This window comes from Strix aluco, chromosome 9 (assembly GCF_031877795.1).
Source record: "Strix aluco isolate bStrAlu1 chromosome 9, bStrAlu1.hap1, whole genome shotgun sequence".
Classification (NCBI taxonomy): Eukaryota; Metazoa; Chordata; class Aves; order Strigiformes; family Strigidae; genus Strix; species Strix aluco.
The window spans coordinates 17553395-17569954 of record NC_133939.1 but is presented as its reverse complement, the minus strand read 5'-3'; the positions used below and the strand labels follow the sequence as shown (position 1 = coordinate 17569954).

Genomic DNA, 16560 nt, shown 5'->3' with positions numbered 1-16560 from the left:
GCAATTCACTCCAAGTTCTGCCCATGGGGATGATAGACTTATTCTGCTTCATTCTGTCCATCTCCTCCTTATCCTCCCCCATTTCTGGCATCTGAAAACCTAATTACAGAAGTGAACAATATTCCAAGGATCTTGAGTGACCGAGGGCTCAGAGCTGTCACCTCCAGCATGGAGGCATCCCTTGTACTTACCCCATGGGACACAAACACACACACAGTGTAGATGAGTCCAAACACACCGATGGCAGAGAGGCCTACGATGAACTTGAAGGCATCTCTGTAGAGTTTGAAGTTCACTGGCTTTGGGTAGAGGATGGATCTCACCAGGTCACCTTTAGCTGTGTTGAACCCTGCGTGAAGACAAGTGCCATACATTGTGTACGTGACATACCGCAGTGGTGCTGTTTGAAAACAGGTAACATTGCACAAGCCTTAGCCATGAGGTGGCAACAAGCACTTCTCAGGGACAGCAGACCTGTGCTGGACTCGAACTGCAAAGAGAAAACAGCTCTCCTGCCAGGCTCTGAGGCTGTCACTTTCACTCTGCTGGTTAGCAAACAATAAAAGAAATACCAGTTTGCAGCACGATGGCCCTTGCTGGCCCTCTGCCTGTTGCCTTCGTCTGTATGACTTCTGTCCCACAGAACAGGACATGTCTCCGATAATCTTCCATGCTGTGGGTTTTCCAGGGCATCAGACTCTCCACGAGGGGCAAGGCAGTTTTAGTAACTGGAACACTTTCACCTAAGAACAACAGTGTGCAGCTTCACTTAAAGGGGATTTAAAAGTCTGTCAGATTCTGCATATTAGAAAGCGACAGTGCCCTTTAAGTGCTCAAACTTGCCTGAGTAATTAGCTTGCTTATGTACTTACATATGTGGATTTATGGTGACAGCCCTTATAGTTTTAGTATCAGAGTACATCAGATGGTTTCTCTGAGCATATTTTATCAAGCAGCTTGGGTCATATTTTGCCCCTGAACTAAGTTCATGCCTTATAGTTGCTTGATGTTTAGTTATAAGACTTACCCTTGTGCTCATACGTTCTCTGCTTGAACAGAACTGCTGCAAGATCAGAATCCAAAAACTCAAAAATATATATTCAGTGTATTTGAGTATTTTCACTTTGTACTCCTGACAGTATATTAGTCCTACTTGTTTTTAATGTGGATAAGAAATGCATATTACACAATGTCAGTATTCAAAAGCCCAGGACAACTGTGAATTATTCAAGCCACAGTTTTTCCACCTCCTGCTGCAAACTGTTATGATAAACAATTTGCTGTCAGAACAGATAGACATCTCCTTGACAGAGAACCTGCACAAGGCCTTAGCATCTCAACTCCAAGGCTGCACCTGTGAGCATCCCTTCATTCACAATGCAACTTCCATCAATCAAGACAGCATCACATGGGAGGGAGAGCTTCTTTCCATCTAAAAGAAACATGTCTCCAGGGACTAAGTAACAAGACTCCAGCTCTTTGCAACCTGTAGAACAATACAAAAATTAAGTTTACTTCTGCACAAGTTCTGGGCAATTAAAAAAAGTCACACACAACATCACTAAACTTCTACACTGCATGATTTAAGGCCAGTGCCTCAGAAATAACACTGGCTGAAAGGCAACAGCACAAAGATCAGCCCTTGTCTAAACATCTCTCTCCAAGTGGGTGTCTTCAGTCTCATTTGCTTAGCGTCCATAAAATACTCTGACCAAGAAAACCTATCCAAGGCCTCTACATCTCTCATCAGCCCAGCAACTGTCAATCTCAACATCTTTGGGAGGCAAAAATAGCTATAACCCCTATTTTATAGGCAAGGAACTGAGATGCAGGAAAGAAAGTGCATACTTCAGTGGGAGCCATGTATCTACACTCCTTGAAAATCGCTTACAAGCTACTTGACAAGATTGTGAAAGTAGCCTATAGCAGAGCAGGGAAGCAGGTCTCGGAAGGCCAAAGTTGTTATCTAGTTGCTTGTTTGTGAAATTAAATTTTCCAAGCTGTTCTCAACTCTTAACACAAATTACTAGGTTCACCTGTATCATTACAGATGCCACAGATACAGATGATAATGATACATATGCATCATTACCGCACTGCATAGGCTGCCCTGCCTGCCTCACCTCCCTCTGCCCCATCTTCCCTGCAGCTCGCCCTTCACGTTTCAGCAGAAGAAATCAGGAGCTGTGCAATTCCAGCTATATTTCAACACACTGGTTAATTATACAAGCTGGTGAGGAAAATGAGACGCAGATGACTCACCTTCGCTCTTCGTACAGACTGTAACCTGGACTTTGTTGTGCTCCTCAACGAGGTCGTGCAGCTTGGTAGACTGCTGTTGATGGGAAAGCAATTGCAGTGTTGAAACCCCAATACTCAAGTGAAGCAGTGATCATGCTAACATCACAGAAACTGAACTCTGCTGAGTTATCCGGGGGAGGTTTCACATCCCTTGCTAGAAGTCAGGATGAGAGTTCATTGAGTTAACCTAGAACAAGCTGCCGTGGGAACATGGACCTAATTTTCTGTTTGCTTCCCATTCATGCTGCTGTATCTCCCTCAACCTTCAAGGGGCTATTCCTGCTTCATGCCAGATAGCTGCAACATTGCTATCTGCAATCCCTTAGTAGGGGGTTTCTTTGTGCTCAACAGTTTTATCCTTGCTAGGAGGCTATCAACAGGACAACCAAGTTGTAAAAGGTATCATTACAAAACTACCATTGCAAGAAGAAAAACAGAAATTCTAATTTAGCTGGGTGTCTGTGCTTTGCCAGTTTTTGCAATCTAATTCAGACAATTATATATCCTGAGATAATGATGAAGTCAACTGTCATTGCAAGGCCATTAGAGAGAATGCCTTATCTTGATTTAAAAGTTGCAGTTGCAAAAAAAAAATAATCCCTGAGTGTGGATTTCTTCATTAGCATTGTTCATGTGAAGATGTCAAGCCAGTTTGAAGAATATCCAGAGGCCCCAAACATTGTAATTCTTCCTGCCAAAATTGTCAGTCACACAATAAAACCAGCTTTGCCAAAGAAAGCTGAATGGACCATACCTGTTCTTTGTGCTCTGCAATACCAGACGGACACCAACAGTTTAGGTATAAAGGTGTGCTCAAAGAGGTGCGAGCACTTGTTCAACATGGGAGTGCTAGTCATCCTACAGATATTAGTCAGAGATACAAAACAGTGATGTGCAGCCAACACACCTGTGCTGGCAAAAGCCCCAGCTATTCACAAAGCCCTCGCTGAGATCAGTGTGAGGCAGCAATAAAGGCATACCCTTGGCAGGGCAGAGGGTGCGCAGGACTGCCTCATCAGCACAGCACACCGGTGAGCACATACCGCACAAAGTCCCGTGAGTCCAGGGGCTTGGGACCTATGTCTGGAACATGCTGTGTGCCTCTACCAGCCCAAGGAAAAGCAGAGTTGATTCAAACAAAAGCCAGCTCCTGGAAGGGCAAATTATTGCCTCCTCCTGGGCAGCACTTCACAGAGAAGTCTGTATACCGCCTTATCAAGGAACATGTCAAAGGGCTGAATCTTGCCCTTCCCCAGTAATTCCATGCAGGAGGAATTATTTTAGCAGTGAATTTGGAGGCAATATGTGAGCTGTGCCTGGCTCTGAAGCAGCACATGAGCCTAACAGACAGGTCAGTGCACCCCAGAGCTGCTGTCCCTTCAGCCCTGCCACCACCTTTAATCACATCACGCTGTCTGCAGGAACTGTAATTCTCAATGCTGTCCTCTAACCCTTATATTTTTCCTGAAGACTAACAAAAAGTTCACCACTATTCTGGAAACCCCAGTTAATTTTGGTTTTAAATCTTGACAATACAGAGAAATGTGATACCTAATATCCAGACCTGAGAGACTAGAATGTTGCCTGCCAGACTCCTGTTCCTATCTCTCTTTCCTGTCTGTACTTTCATTCACATAGTTTCTCTTTTTTCCCCCTATTATATCCTTTCTCCATGTGATTTTTGACTTCCATGCATATTCCATGAACCTCCTGAAGTGGGTTCAGAAATCAAGGAAATGTTTTCCAATTTCCCAGAAAAGCATTCTGCAATTCCAGCAGGAAGCACCAGGAACCTCTTCTGGCTGCAGGAGGATATTCAATGGCAGGCAAACATTGAGTAAGGCGCAGCTCAATCTATTTGCCTTTGCCATAGAGACTGAAGGTTTCAGGTTTATCACAGGTGAGTGCGTTAGGTCAAAAAGTGAACGAGCTGAGACTATCACAAAATTCTTCCAAGCATCTGTATCCATGACAGAAGTGTTGAACAAATTTGAGAAAAAAAGTCATGTTTCTTTTTGCTTTTAAGACCCATTATTTAGCAAACCCTAAGAGGAGTAAATCCTCCTGAAATTACAGTAAGAACCAGACTCACAGATATAGTCCACCTTCATAAAGTCTTACAAACCCCAGGTATCAGACTTCAATCTTCTTTAATTCTTGGGAAGATCAAGACCCTCAGGTATGACCTTTTTAACTCTTCTATAGCAATAAATCTATAGTAATACAGCAGAATACACAGCAATAAAAAAATAACCACAAAGAGCATATAAATAGCCACTTGTGCCTGTGATAGATGAAATTGCTAGCAGAGTGTAGGATGGGGAGCTGGCAGGCAGACTCACCTGTCTGAGGTCGTACACGGTTAAGCCAACAGAAATGATCGACAGGATTATGATGGCCACTGAATATTCAATGTAGCCTTGGCTCAGCCACAGAGTGAGGGTGAAGGCTTGGAACACATAGAAGGGGTTTAAAATCTGCAAACGTAAATGTAACGCATGTCAGGGGACAGACATAACACATGTCAGGAGAGATCAAGTGTGGAAAGAGGTGAGCACATTTCATTACAGTGTCCAGGAGTCTTAAACACTGATTTAAAGGGCTGTTTTTCCATCCCAAGGCAGCATTCTTTCATGGCTTTTTAGAGTGTTAATATCCTCCAGATCTGAACTTACCAGCTTACACATGGTTTGTGATGTTTGTAATTAAAAGCTGTTGCTAACCAGTTACTGTGCAGCAGTGACTATGCTGACAACTTAAAGTCAGACTTAAGGGACTTTAAGTTGGTTGGTTTCCCAGCATAGCCATCTAACAAAGGTGACCTTAACATTTCTGATTCTAAGTAACTGCTACATAGGACACACTACCCAAGTGTGGGGAAAAAAAAAAGACTGAATTACCCTAAAATTCTTTAAGACTTAAGAAAGTCACTATGAACATGATATTTATTTGGAAAAAAAAAATGGTAAACTAATGGTCTGTGGGGCCATCAGTAATCAGTCTTATACTACAGCTGAAATGAAGACTTGATTTCCTTGTACTTCCACACTTCTAGCTACTCTTCATTGTGTCAGCCTTCCAATACCAGTCATCACTTTAATGTGTTGTGCTAAAACAGGCCACAAGCCCCACTGAAGTCTGAGAATATACTTTTGGTTATTGTGGTATCTAACTAACAACAGAATTAATGACATTTTTCAGAGATTTGCCCACCACTTGGCTTGTCTGAAGGACTCTGTCGACTTTTCTGTAGAACTGGTATAACCAAAATAGCCACTGAAAGAGCTTTCTCTATAAAGACTGGAACTGAAATGAATTATTCATCTGACAAATTGGGTCCCTCGATGAAAATTTAATCCTTTCTTCGACATTCACTAGGACAAAGAGACAGACACTAAATCAGGGTGCCAGCCTTTGGACATTGAAGCTGTATCTGGACTGAAATGCCACAAGCTGATGAGGACCAGTCTGCCTTCAGGCATCACCATTAATATTTCAAACATGAAGCTTCAGCCTTGGATGGAAGTGCAAAGTTCAAATTAAATAAACTTTTTAGAGTGCTACACTGGAGTTTTCTTCAAAACCATCTCCAGAGGGCACTGAAAGGTTGGTAACATCAAATCCAACCAATTTCAGGAGCCCTGGAGCTTTTCATGTATTTTCTAGGGTTTCAAACAAACTCCACTTAAAGTTCAGACACAGGCTAGCTTCGAGTCCCAGCATTCATAGCTCTTTTCCATTTTAAAGACGTTCATGTAGCATCCTTAATTCACTAAAGTGAACACAGATGACATGACAGTATCCTATATGAGAAGCCTCTGCTTGCAAGTTGGCAAAAATATATGTCCAGTATTTCTATATGCAATCTCAGCAAGTAACCGTCCATACATGTCTCTCCTCTTATTTACAAGATGTGTTTGTTTTGTTCCCTGTAGAGGAAGAACAGTCTTGCAGTGTGTCCTTATTTATGCAGGAAAAAAATTGTCTTGTGCCTGTGTCGTAGGAGAAAAGCAAGCTACTAGGTGAACAAGGCAATTATAAAATAGGAATTTTGCAAATATTTTCCTCCATTCTAAAGCACACTCCCAATTTACACTGCTGTTGAGGCCACAAGCAAGCTTGTACAATGTTTTGTATTACTTCTGAACTACTAACATAAGGCTATTGAAGAGGAACAAATGTGACTTAGTTGCACCAATAAAATTTTCACTGCAGATCATTATCAAGAGCCTACATGAAAAGACAGAGTTACTGATGTGGCTGTGGTCAGTCCTAGCAGTTGCAGAAAGCATGAGCACTCCAGGTGCATGTCAGTGCTCAGTCATGAGGCAAGATGTCCCAGAGCATGGGAGATGTTCAGTCAGGCATAGGGGACTACAGCAGAGGAGGAGGACATCAGTCCTCCACATTCCTGCTCCCCAAGAAGGGATACAGTCATCATAAGGGAAATATTTAACTGTTATAAGTATGCAGCACCAAGCATCCTCTTGGCTTCATATTCTTCCCTGTAACCTTCTGCCAGGAATGTGTGCTAATAGCCATAAAGGAGGTTCACCAACTTTCCTCCATGGCTTATGCCTATGAAGCATCAATCACCCCATCCCAGTGTGCCCAGGTAAAGTCTTCAAAACACTTCAAACCGGTCCCACCAAGTACTAGTCTGACTTACTGACCTCTTTAAAAAGTAACTTCCAGATAGGACGAATTTCAACTTCGATGGCATTAGGCCCACACACCAGCTGCCTGTAGGAAGGTAGAGAAGATTTCCCCATGTTACAGCTTAATCACATAGGGTAAGACTTCATGTAGAAAACTGTGCACCCAAATAACATTAGCACTTATCTAAAAATGTTCTGGGGGCACCATGTGGCTGAACTGGACAAATAAACCTGTCAGGAAGATATTGTATCTGAGAGGACTTTACACAGAGGGAGAATTTTACTGTTTCCTGGCTGAAAACTTGTCAATTTGCTGCTAAAATCTGTGATGAGCTTTCCAGAGGACTTTTAAGGACAAAAGAGCAAAGGAAGCCAGTCATGGATTGCTGTGCCCTGAACCCCAAGTGGAACTGGTGGCATTTTCCCCAGACTTAGCCTGGCAAGATAATGAGCTCAATAGAGTGTAAGGGATAATGATTTTGCACCTTTCCAAATGTCACCCATGCAGTTTGCACTGCCTTACTACTAAGATGAGTAGCAGGAAGCTCACATGAATTCGAAAGGAAGGACTAATAGGTCACACTGTCACAATTAGCTCATACGTCTACTTATATGTAGACCATACCTGATCTTCTGTTCTTGCCTTGTCAGGCCAGCTCCAAACTTGTGGTGTATGCTGTGACATGTGTTGCTGTCTTCTAATGATCTAGGATAACAGGAGAAAGTTCACACAAGGGAGTCCTCTACCACCCTACCAAAGGGGTCTGTAACAGGCTGTTGACACTCACCCAACTTTCTTGAATTCTTTTACAGAAAAGTCCCAAATATAACGGATTTTCTGCACCTGGATACATCTTATCTGCAAGACCAAACAGGAGAAACTCCTTTTGCCATTCAAGGGAAAAATCATCTCACTGTTACAGAAATGCTTCCCCATGTTTTAGGAGAAAACTTGAGCTTATGTAAACAGGATTTGCAGGAAGATGCTGACAAAGCATCCTTGGGAGCCTCTGGATGCCTTGATTCCTATGTTCACCCACCTCCTTCCTGCCATCTTTCATTTTATAGATGACTTACCTTTAACTGTGGCTTCATTACGGCTCTGTTTATGACAGAGTCTTTATCAGCTACTAGAGGACCATCTGAATTACTACCAAAAGGTAGTGCCAGTGTAGACAAATCAATCCAGGTCACCTTCTTCCGGGTGTATCTCTGAAACTCATCCTAGAGAAATAGAGCACAGTTCAGTGGCAAGCCCGAAATGTTGCCTGTGATATAATGTTTCCTGATTCTGGGAAGTATATATGAGATTCCCAGAGAACTACAGTACTATGGCATTATTGCAATCACAGCAAATGTAAGACCATAGTAACATGGATGCTGGTATTAGTGTTTTAGTACCAATCAGTAATGCATTTCAAAGTCAGTCTCATAGTCATCTCCCTTTGCTTTGGTTCATGATGCAGAGCAACTTGAGAAAAGATGAAACTAAACCAGAAGATGTGCTTCAGTAGCTACTGGATAGATATTCAGTCTGTGGAATCAGACTAGAGCTACTTGGAAGTAAAAGCTTTCTGAAATACTCCTGGTGTGGACATTGAGTCCTCAACACAAGCTACTTTGCTCTACAAAACTCCTATAGTGCTGTGTTACTTGCTATACATCCATTGCCAAAAGCAACTCAGCTTTATTGCTATAATGCATTTGTCAGACTGAATTGTCCTTTAATCAGTCTAATGTAACTAGTTACAATGAGCAATAGATTATTCATGTAGTGGTTTGAGTGAATTTATTTTAGGAATATCATTGCAACGTTGAGCATTAAGTGTCTTAAGCACTTGCTCTGCTAGAATTGCATTGAGTTTTAATTTACAGTCATGGAATCTTAGAATATAACTAGTGCCTGAAATTGAGCTCTCTAAAACCCATCTCCTCAGCACTCTCCAATAACTTTAAAGCAGAAAGGCTACTAACAGCCACAACTTCTGAAGATGATCCCTCTGCTGAAGCCAGCTGGCTGCCCATGCACATAAAGGGAGGGAAGAGGCAGAGCTGTTTCATGTGACGTTGGCAGAGAGCAGCTGCTGGGATCTGTGGATGGGCAGCAGCAATGCCTGAAGTCTGCTTGGTGCCCAGCCTTCAGGCAGAGTAGCTGTGCTCTCGTTAGTGTAAAAACAGTCTTTTCTGCAGTATTTCAAACTCTGCAAATAAAAACTCTTGCTCTTCTGAAGCTTGACTCATCCCACTTGCTCCACTTCCAAACATGGGAAGTGTTATTACCCCGCTACCACATCATGCAGACAAAGACAGACAGGCTGCCCTATCTCTGAAAACAATGCGTTCTGCAAATAACAAAGAGCTAAGAGGGTTCACCTACTGTCGTTCTGAGCAGAACAATGTCCGCTTCTTCCAAGCTGCAGCGGATGCAGTTTGCCCACACATCCCACTCTGGCCTCCAGTAAAACAGCAGCAGCAGAGCCCCACAGGACAAGATGTATCCAGCAGTGCAAAAGACCCTCCGCCAGCCTTGCGTTTTGTAACCAAATATCTCCTGTAGAGCAAAGAGAAAGCATTCTTTGTTAACAAGTTTGACCTTGGCATTTGTTCATCAGGAAGCCCAAGCTTATTGAAAAGAAAGGCTGGTGACTGAAGCCCTCCCTCATAGGTGCTCAAGGTCATTTTTAGAAATGAGAGTTTGCTGATTGATACAACATAGTTAAGAATACAGCAGAGCTGCTGTAAGGAGGATGCTGCTGGGCTGCTGCCGGCAGAGGAACGTTCTCACATCAGCTCTCCCAGGATTAATGAAGAATTAACTCCAGTCTGGAGCTTCTTCCATCAAGACTGCAGCTGACCCATCATGGTAACACTTCTCTACCTGCAGTGCTAGCACCAAACAGCCCTGCCTGCCACCGAGGAGGATGTCTCCATGCAAACTTAGTGCTGACCGCTGAAATATACCTTGCAGCAGGGGCACAGAATCTGTCTCAGGGAAAGAAATCTGCCAAGCCCTGAGCAACTCCTCTGGGGTACCAGGTACCGTACCTACTGGTGTGTTATCTTCCACCATGCACACCTTATCTTGAAAACAAACATGGAAGGGCTTTTTTGCTCTGTACACTCTCTTCCTCCAACTTATTCCCCAGGTCATCTGTCATCTTCCCCACTTGCCCTTTCATTTTGATAGCCCAATAGTCATCTATTCAGTGATGCTCCATTGTCTGTGAAGGAGATTGCTAAATCCATAGCTTTCGTTTTTCCCCTTAAGAAGAACTTTGGATTTTTGTACCCTTTGGTTTGCTTTAAACCTGCCCATGAGGCTAAAAATAACTTTAATGACTGTGGCATAACTAGATCCTTCTCTTCACAGCAGCTGCTTTCCCAGCCCTCTCACCACCCTGCAGGGCATGAGGGAAGGGGGGAGATGCTCCATCCACAGCTGGTAGCTCACAGCACCCAGAGACGCCAGTCCTTTGGACACATCACCCACATCCAGCCTGGCCACAGCTCTCACGACAGTAGGTGGTAGGTGCTACCCTGGCCCTACAGCCCACATCCACCCCCTCAGCAGCTGTGTGTCTGTCCCTTTCTGCTTCCCCACAGGCACCAAGACAGGAACCCAGGCAGCCCCCACAACGGGGCTCACTTTGTGCCACCCATGCTGTGGTAGAAGGACGACTGGTGATTTGCAGGATAGAGCTTGCAACAAAGCAGAGCTCCTTCAAGAGGGCTTGTACAAACAATTGTACTGGTCCAACTTCAAATATAATTTTCAAGTGATTTAGAGGCAGTGGAATAAGCACCTATTGAGGTTTAAGAGAGGAGTTAACTTGATTTATCTGAACTCTGATCATAATCAACATAAACTAAGCTGAAACCAATGCAGCTCAACTGAAATAAAGATAATCATGGAGCCCTTATACCAGGTTAACAAAATCCATTCCAAACCAGCTCTCTAGCCTTTAGATGTGTAGCCCTGCTGTATACAAAATATTATTCCTTCAGAGGCCACATAAGTTTAAATCAATAACTACAATGGTGTTTTCAGGGTGGGAGGACAAACCACAGTGTCCACAACTAAGGAAATTCAAGGCAATTTTCATCTGCTTTCCTCTTCATAGCAGGATTTTTATAAATACACTCTAAATGCCAGCCTGCAAAACAAGGAGCCTGTTACAGGGGCGGCTGGAATGACAAATGTGTGTGGGACCACAACTCATCCATCGCCCACAAGGGACTGGAGAGGATCAGTCTGCAGCCAAAGGTGGGGGGAAGGCTGATGAAGAGCTGTGGTGTTAGGGCTGGACAAGTGCAAGGCTGGGAGTCACCCAGTGAGAGCATTTGGGGATTCCTAGCATGAGTCGAACATGGGCTGCTGCCAGCAAGTGGGGCTCTACCGCACAGCTATATGCTAAGCACTGCAACTGAGGAACCCAAAAATGCATTAGACATGTGCCGTGGTTTAAACCCAGCTGGCAGCCAAACACCACACAGGCACTTGCTCACCCTCCACTGCACAGGGAATAGGGAGAGAATTGGAGGGGTAAGGTAAGGAGACTCATAGGTTGATATAAAAACAATTTAATAATTGAAATAAAACACAAATAACAGTAATAACAGAATATACAAACTAGTGATGCACAATGTGATTGCTCACCACCCACCAACTGATGCCCAGCCCGTTCCTGGCTAGCAATGCCACAGGACAGAAAATCCCAAAACCACAGTCCCGGAAGCAAGAGCATGAGCTTCCCGGCCCACCCACATCCATATACTGAGCACGATGTTGTATGATATGGAATATTCCATTGGCCAATTCGGGTCCATCGCTCTGGCTGTGCTCCCTCCCAGATTCTTGTGTACCTGCACACTAGCAGGACATTGGAAGTTGAAAAGTCCTTGATTTCTTAGCAACAACTAAAAACATCAGTATATTATCAACATTCTTCTCATACCAAATCCCATGCTGAATCAAAAAGACTAGTGCACAGCCTGTTCTCGGAGGATACACACTGGGCATTCACACAGGACTTAGGAGGAAGTACTGAAGGCCAGAGCTGAGGGAACCCATGTTCATGGCTGATGTACCCCACTGAGCCTGCCTGCAATAAGAAGAGTTCTCCAAGAAGTTCAGTACCTGGAAGCAAGGCTGCTCCAGCAAACAGGGCCACAGGAATATAAGTTATGAAAAACATCTCTCAGCCTGACGCAGACAGCCTTGCACAAGGCAGTCTGTGTCAACAGCATCCGGGGCAGAGCCAGGGCCCTTCTCTGCCAGCAAGGTTACAGCCTCAGGCTGGATGGAGCAAGGGAGATGTCTCCTGGAAGTGGGTGCAGCTCATCTGAGGTGCACAGACTCCCAGCTAAAAGGCTGCTTGCGGCAACAGCATCACTCCACCCATCCACCCAGGCCCTCCATCCTCAACAGGGACTTGCCATCCCTACTGCTTCTTACGCAAGCAGAGGCAGGCATTGAGGGCCACATCCACGCACCACCTAGTGATCCACTGAACACTGTCTGTAGCAATCAGCAGGACATAGGTGATCCCTAGCTGACTCCTTACCTGCCTCCCACAGCAAATTGTTCATTTTGTGCTGGACCTAGGCTGCTACAACTGGTCTGAGCTCCCTGGTCTGAAACAAGCTCAGATGAGTCAAATCACAGCAGGAATTTAGTGAAGGCAACCAGGAAAGCTGAAGCCCAACTGCTATTAGTAGCCCTGCAAGCAATCCTGATACAGAGGTGCAAGGTGTGCTCTGCAGGGCAGGATCTCTCCCACCTGTGCATGCCCTGAGCACCTGCATTCCCATGACAGAGGCACTTTCTCTGTCCCCAGGGCTGGGCAGAGTGACACTGAAGATGCTGGGAAGCACCTGCCAGCAGCCTCTGCTTGCAGAGGACAGAAAGTCCTGTCCTGGGGGAGTGTGCTGCTGTGCTTCCAGTGCATGCAGCACATATATATCTCTAGCAAATGCAGGAGTGACAGGACTGTATTTTACACCTGTGCAGAGGCATCTACTTCTGTGCCCACTCTGTGCATGGGAAATATCTGGATCCCAGTTGTTCCCTGCACAGCAAGCTAGTGGAGAAAGTCTTACTCCCACCCTCACCAGATTCTGTGTAATCACTCCATGTTAACAGATAAAGAAAGAGTTTCCAACTCACTGTGTTTGCAAAGCACTCACTTAGTGTAGCCCTTCCAGGCTGCTGTGCATAATCAATAATCAATCACAATCAAAGACAGAAGGATTCAATTAACATTAATAAAAACCCCTTGTAAGGACAGAGCAGCTCCATAAAAGCTGCCATAAAAGACTGAGAAACAAGGGATTCCTACCATGAGAGCTGCAGTAGATTTTGGTCATCTGCCCAATCTTCCTAGATCTGGTGAGCAGCAAAGACCCTTACTTTTCAGGAGAAGTGATTTAATTGCTACTTCAAGCAATTGTCCAAGATAAAACTCGTTTGTAAGCCCCTTTTCTATGTCTTGCTTTCTGATACATGATGACCCAGTAAGGGAAAGTGTACCCGCTATTAGAGATCCTCACAATTAGGATGGAAAAGACAATGAAACAGACAGTGGGGAAAGGGACACTGCTCCCTGGCCAGATGACTTCTGGAGGTCTCTTCCATGCTTTGTGCTTCTGGACTGAAGTCATATGTTTCTCACTTAGCCCTTACTTTGCAAAACTCAATCTCAAAGTCACCAAGGGCTGTTGAAGAGACAGCACCTGGATGGGGAGTGAAGGTGAAGAAGCAGCGGAGGCATATCCAAAATGGGCATGCGGGAAAAGAGGCGCACAAGGAAACCAAAACCCAGCGCTGTCCCCCACTCCTTACCAGCTCATTTTCTTCATCCTTGTTGAGGAGCACACAATGATCCTTCCAAACCTCTTTTTCCATCTGACCACGTTGTTTTCTGTCCTGGATGTCCTTGGTGGTGGGGTCAAGCAATGTTGAACGAAGTTACTGACTTGAACTCAGGCCAGTGTTAAAGTCACTCTCACCATGGTCCTGTCTGCTGCCTTTGAAAGTCTCACAGTGCACACGCTTCTTATTAGGCTCCCAGGAGAGGGAGGAAAATCCACCCTCACGTGTAAAGCCCTTAAATGCCTGGCTTATGTAAGATGTGTGTTTTTCCGCCTCCTGGCTTTGCTGCATTCGCCGGGGTGGGACTGGCTGGGGCAGAGCTCTGGTGGCCAAGGGAGGGAGGGCACCTGCGACCCTGTGCCGGGGAGATGGCTCTGCGCAGCGCTCAGAGGGACATCGAGGCACATGGCAAGGAGAAGGGTTGGAAGCCCCGCACAGAGTTGACCCCAGAACAGCCACCCTAGCACTGGGAACCACCTCCAGCATGTCAGAGAGAAGCATCTGCTCTGGTGAGATCACAGTGTCTGGGCCTGAGCTTGGTTTCAGCGCAGTGGAGGTGCATGCTGGAGCAGTGGTTTTCAGGTGTGGATTCAGTCTGAACTTCCCCACTAGCTCTGGGCATTGCCTCAAACAGGAGCTTTGGTTCAAATTCTGCCTGAGTTACAAGGAAAGAGCAACGGGGCTGGATGACTCCTCTGGAGAAGCCCAGCTGGGCGGCACAGGACCCTTGAACAGCTTGCAGAGTGAACCCCTGTGAGGCAGGGAGAGAAGGGGGGGCTCCAACCAGTCCCCCTGGCAGGGACAGCAGCAGCAGACAGGCTTGGGACCCCCACTGTGCATCTTCCAGTCTCTCATGTCCCAGCTCTCAGAGCTGTCAGAGACATTTTTCAGGCATTAACCTGAAATTGCTCTGTCTCACCCCATTCTCCTTCTGTCACAAAGTCTGAAAACAACCATTTATCCAGGCAGGGAAAATGTGCTGCATTATTGTCCTGGAATAAAGTACATGTTTGTGTGAATAGAGACAATGGCTCAGAGTTTGCTCAGACCCTTTTTGGTTTAGCCACAAGGAAGTAATTCTCTATTGCTGAGACCAGGGTATTTAAACTCCATAAAGAGACACTGTCTTTGCGTACAGTGTATTTCCCCAGTGATGGCAAATCGGGAATTCTTCTAAATTCTCCTTCCCCTGGGTGGGAGAGAGAATGATGCGCAGGGACTGCAGTGCAGCATATCTGAAGTCCTCTAAGTCTTCCTCAATCTGAAGCTCCACCCTGGAAAGAGCTCTAACAGCTGAGAGAAGCACCTTTCACTAGGCAGACTGCTAAGGAAATAAAAGCATTTATCCATGTTTCTTCTCTTTGAAACAGAGCAAGGAGAGGCCAGGCTGTCTGGCCCTAGGATGACCAAAGAGCAATTTCCACTTTGCTGTGCCCTGAATCTACCTGGGGCTGGCTCTGCATAGTCCAACCAGATCCATCTTTGAGGGGTTCTGCCAGCTGCAGTTGTGTCCATGAAACAGCAAAGATGGACCAAACATTGAAGAATCCTGAAAAATCAAGGTACTGGTGGAAAAATACGTATTTTTCTTTTTTCATAGGCATTATCATTTTGAACTAAAGCATGAATTGAATCAGATTTCAGAATAAGTAAACAGTCACCCTTTGTCCTTCCTTATCCTCTGAGAGGGCATTGATAAGCTTGTCCACCACACTGTTCTGCACATCAGCCACTGTCATGTAGGTACCTGGACATGATACACTTGCAATCTACAACCTGGTTTTCAGAAGCAGTGCCCATTTCTACAGGTCTTGTACCTGGCCCTTACACAAAGTCCAGCTGTGTCCTTTATGGACATTCCTGTGGCAAAAGGCTTGTACGCAGAGATAAAGTGCAACTCGCTGTAAGGAGGTGATTGCCTACTACAAGCCAACGCCTCCTGTAACTCTCCAGAAGGAAACTCAAGAGAGGTATCATTAGCTGGGTGGTGTTACTAGTTCTCTCTATTTTGATCATCCAGGCTGCGTTTCATTTACAACAATATGACCTCCAGTCTCTGGAGTGGAGTCTCAGCAGTTTGCCTGTGTGGGGCAGCAGGATGCCCACCACTGCCGCCGCAGCCCACGCGTGCAAACAGCTCCCCAAGCTGTGTGGGACACCTCCAACTCCAGCCCACCAAGCTGTGGAGCCAGCACCTGAAAAGGCAAAAAAGAACTCAGGGAATTACAGGCCAGTCAACCCAACTTGAATACACAGACAGATGTGAGAGAAAATTCTTAAGCAGTCAGTTTGTAAGTACCTAGGGGATAATAAAGCGATAAGGAGCAACTAACATGGATCTGTCACAGAAAGATCCTATCAAACCAATCTCATTTCCTCCCTGACAGGGAGATGCTCCAGGGAACAAGAGAGAAGCAGGTAATGTGGCACATTCAGCCTTTTGACAGAGCTCCCTGTGAGATATGAAGATACTGAGAAATAGGATTCTTTTATGATGGGCTGAAGGTGTCAATGGTTCACTGTCCATCCCAGGGGACCCAAAATATTCATGTTTTTGTTAGCAGCTTGGATAGCAGGATGGGGCGAACAACTGAAAGGTGTTTATGACACTGAGCTCATGGAAGTGCCTGCTTTAGAAGAAAAAAACAATGTAGCAGAGTTTTGGGATGCTGGCCAAATAGTCTGAAATAACCATATGAAGTTCAGTAAAATGCTGCACTTAGTAGCTAG

The 16560-nt window shown here is 45.1% G+C and overlaps 1 protein-coding gene across 1 annotated transcript in view; it reads right to left on the bottom strand.

Annotated features, from left to right (window-relative positions):
* ATP13A5 (ATPase 13A5) overlaps positions 1–13930 on the bottom strand; it is a 33129-nt gene extending 19199 nt beyond the window's left edge. The window contains exons 1-11 of the mRNA XM_074833262.1: positions 13801–13930; positions 9337–9510; positions 8037–8183; positions 7748–7818; positions 7585–7665; positions 6975–7044; positions 4644–4778; positions 2263–2335; positions 1355–1486; positions 573–743; positions 192–349 (exon numbers count right to left, since the gene is read on the bottom strand). Of these exons, the coding sequence (XP_074689363.1) occupies positions 192–349; positions 573–743; positions 1355–1486; positions 2263–2335; positions 4644–4778; positions 6975–7044; positions 7585–7665; positions 7748–7818; positions 8037–8183; positions 9337–9510; positions 13801–13863 (1275 nt within the window). The 5' untranslated portion in view covers positions 13864–13930. The remainder of the gene's footprint in view (positions 1–191; positions 350–572; positions 744–1354; positions 1487–2262; positions 2336–4643; positions 4779–6974; positions 7045–7584; positions 7666–7747; positions 7819–8036; positions 8184–9336; positions 9511–13800) is intronic.
* Between the last annotated feature and the right edge of the window lie 2630 nt (positions 13931–16560).